Here is a 12,906-nt window from a genome sequence, read left to right on the forward strand (position 1 = left end):
AAAGACAGTTGTGCTTCACATATGTTCCTGGTACTACAATGAATGATCACATCACCAGCTTTAATGAGTTGGCGACAGATTTGCAGAATATGGACGTGACCTTTAGTAATGGAGATATGGCCTTAATGTTATTAAGTTCACTTCCCGATGAGTGCGAGCACCTCGAAACAACTCTATTTTATGGGAATGATGATGTATCTCTCAAAGAAGTTTGTTCTACCTTATAGAGCTTTGAACAAAGAAAGAGAGAAAAGCAAAAGAATAGAGAAGGAGAAGCACTGGTTGTGAGAGGTCGTTCTCAAAATCATATGAGAACGAAGAAAGGAAGATCCAAGTCAAGATCCAGACCTAGCAAAGATGAATGCGCCTTTTGCCGAGAAAAGGACACTGGAAGAAAGACTGTCCAAAGTTGAAAAACAAGGTCAAACCTAACAATGGGAAGGCTATCATAGATTCAAATGTAGCTAATTGTGACGACTCTGATTTCTCACTAGTTACAACTAAGCCATTCAAACCATCTGACATATGGCTGATGGATTCAGCTTGTAGCTATCATATGTGTCCCAACAGGGACTGGTTTATTAATTTTCAAGAAGGAGAATGTGGATTTATTCACACCGCGAATAACAATCCTCTTACCGCATATGGTATTGGTTCAATCCGATTAAGGAACCATAATGGATTGATCAGAACATTAACAGATATTCGATACGTACCGGAATTGAAGAAAAATCTCATTTCTGTAGGAGCCCTAGAGTCAAAGGGGCTCAAAGTCATTGCAGAAAATGGGATAATGAGAATATGCTCTGGTGCACTAGTAGTAATAAAGGGAATTCGGCGAAATAATAACATGTACCACTATCAAGGTAGTACAGTTATTGGGACAGTAATAGTGACATCCAGTGATGACAAAGAGGCAAAAGCAACCAAACTATGGCACATGCGCTTGGGACATGCTGGAGGAAAATCCTTGAAGATTTTATCAGATCAAGGATTGTTAAAAGGAGTAAAGACTTGCAATTTGGAGTTTTGTGAACACTGTGTCAAGGGGAAACAAACAAGGGTTAAATTTGGAACAACAATCCATAATACTAAAAGTATTTTGGATTATGTTCACTCTGATGTTTGGGGTGCTTCCAAAACACCTTCATTAGGTGGGAAACACTATTTTGTAACCTTTATTGATGACTTTTCCCGGAGAGTGTGGGTGTATACTACGAAAACTAAAGATGAGGTGCTGGGAATTTTTCTCAAATGGAAGGCGATGATAGAGACTCAAACAGGCAGAAAGATAAAGTGTCTTCGCACAAATAACAGTGGAGAATACAAAAATGATCTTTACAATAAGATTTGTGAAGATGATGGCATTTTGAGACATTTCACCGTCAAAAATACACCACAACAGAATGGAGTGGCAGAACGCATGACCCGAACTTTGCTGGAGAAGGTTCGGTGTATGTTGTCCAATGCTGGCTTGGGCAAGAATTTTAGGCTGAGGCAATAACATATGCATTCCACCTCATTAATCGTCTACCATCTGCCGCTATTGGAGGCAAGACACCATTTGAAAAATGGTATGGAAAACCTGCTGAAGATGGTTCAATTGCATACTATCATGTGAAAGAGTCAAAATTGGATCTGAAGGCAAAGAAAGCTATATTTATGGGGATTACTTCTGGAGTCAAAGGATACCAATTATGGTGTCCAAAGACAAGAAAAATTATATTCAGCAGAGATGTTACCTTTGATGAATCTGTCATAACAGATAAGGTGACAGTTGAAGATGTCAAACAAACTGATGGTGCTTCAAAACAGGTGGAGTTTGAGGAAAAATTAATTTTTCCAACACAGGGAGAAAATGAGGAAACAATAGAAGATTTTTCCCTGGAAGAAGAGTCAGTGGAAGGTGAGATTCCAAATCAGGAACCCCAACAACAACTTAAATCAATAACAACCAGCAAGACAAAAAGAACAATAAAGAAACTTGTTCGTCTCATAGAGATGGTGGCTTATGCAGCCTCAATTATAGCTGATGGTGTTCCTACCACTTATAAAGATGTAGTCCAAAGTTCAGAAGAAGATAAGTGAAGGATTGCCATGAATGAAGAAATGCAGTCCCTTCATCAGAATTGCACATGGAAATTGGCCAATCTCCCGAAGGGCAAGAAAGCAATTCGGTGCAAATGGGTATTTGCAAAGAAAGAAGAATTTTCTAACCAAGAAGATATTCGCTACAAAGTAAGATTGGTGGCCAAAGGGTACACTCAAAAGGAGGAAATTGATTAAAATGAGGTATTTTCTCCAGTCGTGAAACAATCCCCTATTAGAGTTTTGTTGGCTTTGGTAGCACAGTTGAATTTGGAACTAGTTCAGTTAGATGTAAAAACTGTATTTTTACATGGAGATTTAGAAGAGGAAATCTATATGACTCAGCCAGAAGGATTCAAAGTTGCTGAAAAGGAAAATATGATGTGCAAACTTGAAAAATCGTTGTACGGATTGAAACAATCTTCTAGTTAATGGTACAAATAATTTGACAAGTTTATGTTGCGGTAGAAGTACAGAAGAAGCAAATACGATCATTGTGCGTATTTGCGCAAGCTTGAAGACAGATCTTTCATATATCTTCTCCTATATGTTGATGATATGTTGATATCTTCCAAAAGTCAAGAGAAAATTGAGAAGTTGAAGATTCAACTAAGAAAGGAGTTTGAGATAAAGGATTTAGGCGAGGCGAAGAAAATTCTTGACATGGAGATAAAAAGAGATAGACATTCAAAGAAACTTTATCTATCTCAGAAAGAATACTTGAAGAGAGTAATAGATCGATTTGGCATGAATGAGAACACGAAGTCGGTTAGCACTCCTCTTGCTCCTCACTTTAAGCTTAGTGTTGCTATGTCGCCGAAGAATGAAGCTGAACGAGAGTATATGTCAAGAGTTCCATATGCGAATGCCGATGGTAGCTTGATGTATGCAATAGTTTGCACAAGACCTGATATTTCACATGCTATCAGAGTTGTAAGCAGGTATATGCATGATCCAGGAAAGGAGCATTGGCAAGCTGTGAAATAGATTCTACGATATATTTGTAATACTGTAGATGTTGGATTGATTTTTGAGCAGGAAGATAGTCAGTATCTGGTTGGATATTGTGACTCGGATTATGCGGGTGATTTGGACAAGCGTAGATCAACTACTGGTTATGTTTCACTTTTGCAAATGCACCAGTTAGTTGGAAGTCTACTTTGCAGTCAACGGTTGCTTTGTCTACTACTGAGGCAGAGTACATGGCAATTACGGAGGCTGTAAATGAGGCAATTTGGCTTCAAGGGTTGCTTAGAGATCTTGGTATTGGTCAAGAAAGCATCACACTATTTTGTGATAGTCAGAGTGCTATCCAATTAGCAAAGAACCAAGTTTATCATGCAAGGACGAAGCACATTGGTGTTCGATATCACTTTGTACGAGATATTATAGAAGAAGGTAGAGTCATGGTGCAGAAAATTTGGACTACAGACAACCCTGCCGATATGCTAACAAAAGTAGTGAATGCGATCAAGTTTCAACATTGTTTGAACTAGAGCAACATTGTTGAACTTTGAAGATTGAAGTTGAAGACACAATCAAAATTTATCAGTAAGAGAAAATTGAAAAAGGGGAATCTTGCCAAGGTGGAGATTTGTTGAATTTGACAAGTTTAATGTGAACTAGTGTGAATATTTGAAACCTCCTTTTAGGAAGAAATTAGTAGATGCATTTACATTGCATGTTCACACTTAATATGATGTCATGCATGACATTATTAAGGCCATTTCCCTTCTATAAATAGCAAGGGTTTTGTTCATTTGAAAACATCTCTCACTTGCCTTCTTATCTCCTAAGGCATTTGAATCTTCTTTCTCTCTTGTAGTATTTTACTTGTATTTTTGGAGTGAAATAAATTTGAGTCGATTGTGTCCGAGGACTAGGCAAAAATTAAATTTTGCCGAACCTCGTTAATTTCTGGTGTTCTTTTTATTGTTGTCTCATTTACTATTTATTAGCTACCTTTAGATATAGTAGTTGTGATTTAATCACTCTCTATATATTCGTCTTCTGCAACAATACCTACTAACCTTCTATTCTAATTCTCGATCTCTACACCCTCCTATCGAGAGTCATGTCCTCGGTAAGCTGAAGCAACACCATGCCATGCTTAATTACCTCTCCCTAATGCTTATTTGGCCTACCTCTGCCTCTCCTCAAACCTACCAAGGCCGACCTCTCACACCTTTTTACTGTGAGATCTGTGTCTCTCCTCTTCACATGCGTGAATCATCTTAAGCCTCGCTTTCCATATCTTGTCCTCCACGAAGGCCACTCCCATTTTGTCTCGAATAACTTCATTCATAATCTTATCTATCGTGGTAAACCCACACATCCATCTCAATATCCTCATTTATACTACTCTTATCTTTGGACATGGGAACAATGACCATTGACAATAAGCAAAAAATGTCAATTAAATTAGCTTAAGGAGTTAAAAAATTCAATTGACTTAGGACCCGTTTGGACATAGATTTCCAAATATTTTTTGAAAAAGCTGATTTGAGTGAAATTTGATTTGAAATTGAAAATGTGTTTGGACATAAGTTTTTGAACAAGTTTTGATATGTTAAAAAGTCTATTTTTCCCCTTTTCAGATAAAAAGTCCCAAATGGTCATAAATTTGCACAAAAAGAGGTCTTAAGCTATATTTGGGATTTGAATTTTTTGTTTTCAAAATCTCCAAAAAAACTAGATTAATTCTATAAACAAACACATATTTAAAAAAAAATTGAAAAAGAAATTACAAAACTTATGGCCAAACACCTGCTTAGTTTGTAGTTATCTTCCTAATTTAGTAATTTAAATAATTAATTGCTTAAATTTAGATAATTATTTCCTTCTCAAGACACTCGGCTGTAGTTGCGGGATATGCTATTAGTGTCTCTATGTTCCAAAAAATAAAATACAATCATTCAGATAATATAAAATCATTTGTGGTTGCCTTGTATAGATTCCATTAATAAATAACAATAATTGCTTTAACAATTCTTTTCTTTAAAAATATAATATTGGGTTATCCTCTTGCATTTTGGCTTTTCATAATCATCAGCACTATAAATAAGGAACAAGAAAAGGCAGAGAAGTACCATTGAATTATTACAAAAATGTGCTCCAATACCATGGATCTTGGAATTTTTTATAATAGCGTCAGCTTTCACTTTTGTTATTCTACTTGTAATTTCAGTTACTTCCATTCATCTGTGTCAGCTCCTTTTGTCTTTTGAGAGTTCAGTTTCACTACCCAAAATGGACAAATACAACTCATTCTTTTTTCTGATTTAATTCTTTTGAAGAAATTGATCAACTCTTTCAGCTCTCCTCTTTGTTTTCTTGGCTATTTCTATAATTCTATGATGGTCAGCAGTGCTATGAAAGTATCATCTTCAGTAGCTATGGTTTCTTTAGATATTTGCAGCAGGTAACTTTTTTACCTTTAAATTCAAGAATTGTATTTGGGTTTTGTTGATTTTTTTGTTTTTGTTTTGATTTATCAAGAAAAATGCTACTCCCTCCGTCCCAATTTGTGTGTGATAATGTAACTGAACACAAAATTAAAAAAAAAAATTGAAACTTACGGAGTAAAATATTTCATAGATATTTTGTGGGTATTTATTAAGCATAAAATGGGATGAAGTTATATTATTTCTGAATATAGAAATGTATTATTCTTTTCGGACAGACTAATATACGGAAGAAAAAAGAAAAAAAAAGGCAGCTATGCCCGGGTTCCGGGGTCCGGGGACGGGCCGGACCACAATAATCTATTATTTCCCTGTATTTCTGCAAGAGGTTATTTTCATGGCTCGAATCCGTAGTATCACATAAATTGGAAGGAGTAGTTTTCATTTACTTCTTTTCCTTATTGCTTTCATTAGAAGGGTGTTTGATGGGCTGTAATTTTTATTCTACTTTGTGTTATGTAAAGTTATTTGTGGATTGGAGAAGCATTTGTGCTAGTACTAGGCAAAAATTCCCAAACCCTTTATTCTCTACGATCATCAGGTGTAGTTTTGATGGTCGTGTTGGATGTTGGATTGGGAATGAGAAAGGAAAATGGAACAAATTGGCTGCTCCAAGAAGTACAAAGGCAGCTAACATAAAGAAGTTGAGGATTTCACCCTTGGCTTCCTCTGCTCTAGCCGAAACCCAAGGGTCGTCTAAAGCCAAATTCTATAAGGAGGTTGGGACTACATTAGTTTCTTGTGATATGCTACTTTATAAATCTATTCTCGTTGTTAAAATGGTAATTTGATACATTGAGTACATCTGAATCCAGTCATTTTCTTTTGTTTAATCTGTTCATGCCATTAAAATATACTCTTCCTCCGTTTCATTTTATGTGGCGGTGTTTGACTAGGCATGGAGTTTAATAAAGAAATGAAAACTTTTATAACTTGTACATTTAACATGCCATGACATTTATGTGGCTAAAAGATCATCTCATTTGATGTTAAATTGTTTCCGAATGTAGAAAAGTATTGTTCTTTTTGGAAGAGACAAAAAAAAGAAACAATGCTGCATAAAATGGAACAGATGGAGTTTATGAATGAGCCTATCGTTGCTGTCTATTGGAGTATCGTGCTATAAATTTAGAGAATTGACTGAAGTTTCATGATTTGGCAGGTACTAAAAGATGCCAGGGAAAAGTTTACACAGGAGATATCATTTCAGTCTAAGGATAAAGATATTTCCCTTGCAAAGGTAGTTATTCGTCTTGTCAAGCTCTTTTTGTTCAGTGCAGTTGATTCATTGATTTTGATAGTAAACAATTTCTTGGTTTCAAGAAACAGAAATGAATAGAGTTCACTTTGCAGTTCTTTATTTGCAATATTCTGCTTATAAATAGTTTCCAACTTTTGTGTGTGGATGGCGAGAAGCCGAGAATCATCATAAGAGATAAATCATCTTTTTGCAAGCAAATTGCTTCTTTCATTTGATTTTTACTTGTATTATCTGCATTCTTAATTTGTCTGTCTGTCGTTTGTTTTTATCCTGGGTAGGCTTTGCTCTATGTTGCTTCTGAAGACGAGGCATTTATGGCTTTCAACCGAGAAATCGACGCTTATTCACTCCAAAATGAAAGGAGATCTGCTTCGTTGCCGTCTGAGACACCGGACTGGAAATGCGTGGAAGCCATGTCTCTGGCTGGAAAGAATATGAGCGAGTGGATGGCCGAGTTGGATTCAATTGCAAGGGAAGTTGAGGCAGAGCTAGTTCCGAGAGATATAGGATGCGATTTGGCTGAAGTTTTGGATGCAGTGAACGTAGTTCTTTTTAAGTCGAGGGGTTTCAAAAGGTCTTCTGTGATAGTGGATTCGAAATGTTCATACCTGCATTCAGTATTAAGCTCTGGATATTGCAGTGGTATATCTTAAATTTTCCTTGACAATACCATCATTAATCTGTATAATTCGTAAGCCTGAAAGTTCACAGTTCTTCTCGAGTTCTTGATGTTTATTATTGACGCAATCTGACATGCTTCTTTACTTCTGTACAGCAATTTTACTTAGTGTCATTTACATCGAAGTTTGTCGAAGACTTAATCTGACCATTGTGGGATCTCGAATTGGGGAAGATTTCTTGATATGGCCTCAAACTGGAAACCCTGAGGTATGTTGATCTGAACAAATGGATGTTGTCGATCTTTTCTTTGGCATGTCCGTTCACTACTTTTTATACATTGATGATCTTGAGTCTCATTGAGTTGATATATCTACATTTTGAAACTGCTATAGGAGCTATTCAAGGTTACTTCTGGTCACAGCTTGTTTGGTATTGTCAACGGAAAGTGTGTCAATGACCCTAGATCAAAGGCCTCAGACATCGATAGCGATTCACTGTCAGGGCTTGAGATTGCAACAAACCGAGATATTATCGGAATTGCTTTGGCAAATCTCGTGGTGAGTTTTATTCTTCTAAAAGGTAGAGTCTGTTGGACCTTTTAATATTCATAAATCTCATGGTATTATTTATGAGTATTAATGTCGTCATTGATAACTTTGGCAAAATAATTGATCGATAATCAAATTTATTTTGCAGAGGCTTCACTGGAAACGCGCGTCAAGAGCAAATCATGGTTTGATGCTGACTTCTCCACTTAGGTCTGTGGATAACTCTGATGAGAAGTTTAAGAAGGCGGATGCTTCAAGTGTACCTTTGCTGCGGCCTCAAGATTTGAGGTAAAAATCATATGCTCTATTTTGTCTTTGTTACTAGCACCGGTTGTTTTTCCTGATTAAGCAGGCCGACTTTGTATTCCTACAGGTTCATGATGCTAATTTGCAACCTTGGCATGAGAAAGGGAGAATTGTGAATTTTTGGCGACATTATTATATCAACTGTCTAATTCTAACTTACTACAGAAAACAACCACTCGATCTACTATTGCTGCAATATATGCATGGTTTTAATTCCTTCATCTGGTTTTTTAGTTCGTCAAGCATAGTAGGTTCCCGGAATCTATAGCTCCATTTTGGTTTGAGAAAGTCCGTTCCATATCTAAACTACACAGTGGTCTAGCTGATAATGTCTAACTTGCGATGAAGATATGTTATATTAAGAATGAAATTTTCATGTCCATTTACACATCGTGGTATTGTCCGAGTTGGTTATCAATCGAACAGGGGATTCTTGGCATATGAGTATCATCATTTCTGGTGCATTAAGTTTTATCCGAAGTGCAGAAACATGCAAGAGAACAGCACTAATAGATTCATTTATTATTGAACTGTTCTCAGGTGGCTATATTATATAGCTTATATAAGACCCTTTAATTATCTTTTATACAATCTCAGGTGTTCTTTTTACTAGTTTGGTGCAGCTAAGAAACGTCTTTTTCCTAATTATCATGACGAATGTTCTGACCTTAGCTCTAGGGGATTAGTTTGTGTTGTAGTATCTATCTCACGTGTAATGACATTATATCTGGGATGGTACCAACTTTCTAGGCTGGCTATTATGGCTTCACAGAGATTGCTGATTCTGCAGCCGCACAATTGGGCTACAAGGAGAGACCACGGCATGATGTTGTACTATAGCAGGTAAATAACGACACTCAATTTAATATGTTTCTATTCTTTTCCTCATTTTCTGATACTTTTCATAGTACTAATAACAAGTGACATATGAACAAATATCAGGGAATACGAGGAGGCGGTCCAAGAGCTTAGCATTTGCATGGCCTTTGCCCCAGAAGAAGAGGCTGAAGTTCTAGAGGCATTTGTTGAGAAATTACACTTATTGCGAGTTGAATCGTCGTGGAAGTCTCTGGGACGTAAAGGTTGGTTAACAGTTACTTGACTCTTGTTTGTACAAAAGCTGAGCTCTTTCTCACTTGTTGAGCCAATTACAGAACTTAGTATAAGAATACAAACTATAGAATTATATAGCTGTAACCTCTTTTTTGACTTCTGTAAATATTTCATTGAGCTAAAGCTTCATTTACTGAGCTTCAATTACGAGATGAATGATATAACTTGAACATCTCCTGGCAATGATATACTAATTCTCATAGTAAGATACTGTTGGATGGGAAGTTTCCTTCTATAGCCCACTGGTGCTCATTTGTTTGTCATGCCAAAGGGATGCTATAATTTTTTGGGCTTTTAGCACATTTGACAGGTCGAAGGCGAGCCTTGGAGCAACGGTAAAGTTGTTTCGGAATGACCTATAAAACATAATAGGTCACGGTGCGAGTCATGGAAGCAGCCACTAATGCTTGCATTAGGATAGATTGTCTACATTACACCCTTTGGGTGGTCCTTACTCGGACCCTGTGTGAATGCGGGATGCTTTGTGTACTGAGCTGCCCTTTTTAACCGATCGGCCACAAATAATTATTGTTGTAACCCAAATATATAAAACATATACACTAATTAATAATATATATTATATACATTAATATACAAAAAATATACATGTGCCGACTATTATTTTGGGAGGCGGTTATACGGCGTAAACATTACTAATTTTTTTAGCTATTTAACTTTTTAATGCTGCTTGTATGGGCTTATGGCTGATTGGAGGATATAGAAAGAAAATGTAGACCATAATTTGCTGCTTAAGTAAGCTGGTAAGCTAATTGTAGCTTTGCTTTTCTAAGCTATAAGTTGATAAGCTTCTTAATTAAGCTCTACCAAGAATCAAAGATTAGAATAATCTAATACTAATAAATTAGCAGATAAATTAAATATGATATAGATACCATTATTGTCATAATTCTCTCATAAGTTATTATATCAGTCATTCTCCTTAAGAACTGTTATTCTCTAGAAAGAAGGCACAGGTATTTCAGATTGTGCTTGAACTAATGGGTTAGGTACTGGGTAGATAACTTTATAGATGTGGACATGAAAGCTGTTTACCTAATTGGTTTATTTATTGCCATTATTAGCTGGAGTTTGTAGATAAGATTGACAAGCCTGCAGCTCCCCTCGACCCCCCTCCCCCCACCCCCACCCCCACCCCCTTGCCCCTTACAACGTCTGCACAACAACATATCAATGTTATTCCACAAGTAGGGTCTCGGGAGGGTAATGATACTAAATTCTTGTCCCTATCTTGTGAATATAGAGATAATATTTATGATAAACTCTCGGTTCAAGAAAAGCATTCCCAACACGTCTGGCCCCGAAAATAATTAGGCGCGGGGTTAATGAACTAATTGCAAACTGTGGAGATCAAGGTTCAAATTTTGACAAGAGACAAAAAATTTGGCGATTCTTTTCATCTGCCTAAACTTTACTGATGGAAGGAAACATGTGAAACAGTCGAAGTGTGAAAATGAACACCATCGTTATTAAAAAGAAGAAAAAGACAAACAATTGGTTGCTTTCTTCTGAGGGTTGAGAGACAATTTCTTGCAATGGTGGAATGTGATATAATTTGACAATGGAAGGGAAGGGATTAAAATTTGTAAAGTTCATTATTTTCTGTCAATTTTTGAAATGATGTGAAAATCAAGTGCAAGGAGTGTCATAACTGTTAATTAAACCACCAATGTATCAATCAGAATTCAATTTCAAATTAGTTGGGAATTCCTATATTTATATTCTCTATATATTTTGCTATGAGAATCCATCATATTTAGGCAATTATCCTGGTTAATCGTCAGTATATCGCAACCTTCCTCTTTTATCCGGTTGTGGAGCTGATTATGCTTCTCAACTACGAAAAAGTTCAAAGAGGAGTCCGAAATCTCCCAAAGAACGGAATCAAAAGTCTTTACGCATTCACTTACTATTCTCTCTTAAATAAATAAAGCTCGTCTTGAATATGCACTAAGTGTAGATGTAGCATAACAAATTAGGCACTTGACCTGTAATCTAGTGTTATGTTTCGTCTCTATGCATAAAATTAGGTTTTGATTGTTGGACTAGTTAGTTCAGTGACCTAACCTATATATCCAGAGATATAAAGTTAGTGTGGACCAACTTAATTTAGTTGTTAAAATTTCTGCCGTCAAATACCGAATAACTATATCTATCAACACTTAATAAATAGGAAGAATTTTAACCTCCCATAATTTGAACATGACAGCTCATTACCGAGTTCATTGAACCTTGGGTGCACCATTTGCTCCAACTCTAAGAAGCGAGAGTAGGCAACCACATTCATACCTAACATTAAATATCTCCAAATTTTCGACTTTCCTCATCACAAGTCACAACTAACAATGTAAAACAAATAATACTTTCATATGGTTTAGAAACTTAGTTTAGGTAAATATATATACATACACATTAACTATGAGTAGGGGTGGCAAACAGGCGGGTCGGGTCCGATGTGGGACGGTCGAAAGCGGGTAACAAAAAAACGGATAAATTATCCGACCAAACTCATATTTAATACGGATAAAAAACGGGTTAACCGGCGGATAATATGGGTAACCATATTATCCATGACTTTTTGAATATAATCACTTTTGAGAGAATTTTTTAGTCTCCCAAACTTGAGGAACCCCCAGTTTGAGGTTTTACAAATGTAAAAGTTAAACCCATTAGTTATCCATTGGTTATCCATTTTCTAAATGGATAATATGGTTCTTATTCGTATTTGACCCATTTTTTAAAAAGTTCATTATCCAAACTATTTTTGTAGCGGATAATATGGGTGGTTAAATATTTTTTTTTTAACCATTTTGCCACCACTAGGGGTGTACATGCACCGGGTTGGTTCGGTTTAAATCAACTATATCGGTTTGGATTGGTTTGGTTTTGTCGGATTTTTCGGATTTTTTGTTACTTAAATATTATTTTAATCTTACTTTGTTAAATTTTTTATAAGTAAATATATGTTTAGTAAAAATATAAAAAATTGACAAACATATTATCTATTAAAATATTTTTATCGGAGAATTTTCTTAGTAACACATAATATTTATTTTTTTAGTCGCCTGATAATAATGTTTTGTTGTGTACACTTTCAAGGTTAACCAAATTTAGTAATTAAACATAAAAATCAATATGATACCTAAATAATAATAATCACTTCACATTCGAAAAAGATATAAGAATTTAATAGATCTTAACATATGATATGAATATGGAATAACAAAGAGATTGACGCATTTCAGTAACACTTGACGAGAAAGTGATCATACAACCCATTATTTAAGGTTAATAAATATGGAGAACTTCATATACTATTAAATATTATATCCCGCAAGAAAATCCCAAATATTTCTAGACAAATTTTAAAGAAACTTCTATATAAAATCTTAAAAGTATATAAAAAATTATATATTTATATGTCGGTTTGGTTCGGATTTTTTTACTCAATACCAAACCAAATCAAACCAAACCTAGTCGAATTTTT

The 12,906-nt window shown here is 35.6% G+C and overlaps 1 protein-coding gene across 2 annotated transcripts; it reads left to right on the forward strand.

Annotated features, from left to right (window-relative positions):
* The first annotated feature begins 5,046 nt into the window (after positions 1 to 5,046).
* On the forward strand, positions 5,047 to 9,562 carry LOC107774038 (uncharacterized). 2 transcript variants are annotated; one of them, XM_016593479.2, is made up of 9 exons: positions 5,047 to 5,509; positions 6,094 to 6,271; positions 6,715 to 6,792; positions 7,092 to 7,455; positions 7,589 to 7,701; positions 7,827 to 7,991; positions 8,131 to 8,270; positions 9,039 to 9,131; positions 9,231 to 9,562. In XM_016593479.2, exons 1-9 carry the CDS (start codon positions 5,442 to 5,444, stop codon positions 9,388 to 9,390), a joined length of 1,359 nt encoding a protein of 452 aa, XP_016448965.1. In that variant the 5' UTR covers positions 5,047 to 5,441; the 3' UTR covers positions 9,391 to 9,562. The 2 variants fall into 2 exon arrangements, 1 of the variants encoding a protein (XP_016448965.1); XR_012699146.1 differs by having other exon boundaries at positions 5,136 to 5,509; positions 8,356 to 9,131.
* Positions 9,563 to 12,906: the final 3,344 nt, after the last annotated feature.

Source organism: Nicotiana tabacum, chromosome 15, assembly GCF_000715075.1.
Source record: "Nicotiana tabacum cultivar K326 chromosome 15, ASM71507v2, whole genome shotgun sequence".
Lineage (NCBI taxonomy): Eukaryota > Viridiplantae > Streptophyta > Magnoliopsida > Solanales > Solanaceae > Nicotiana > Nicotiana tabacum.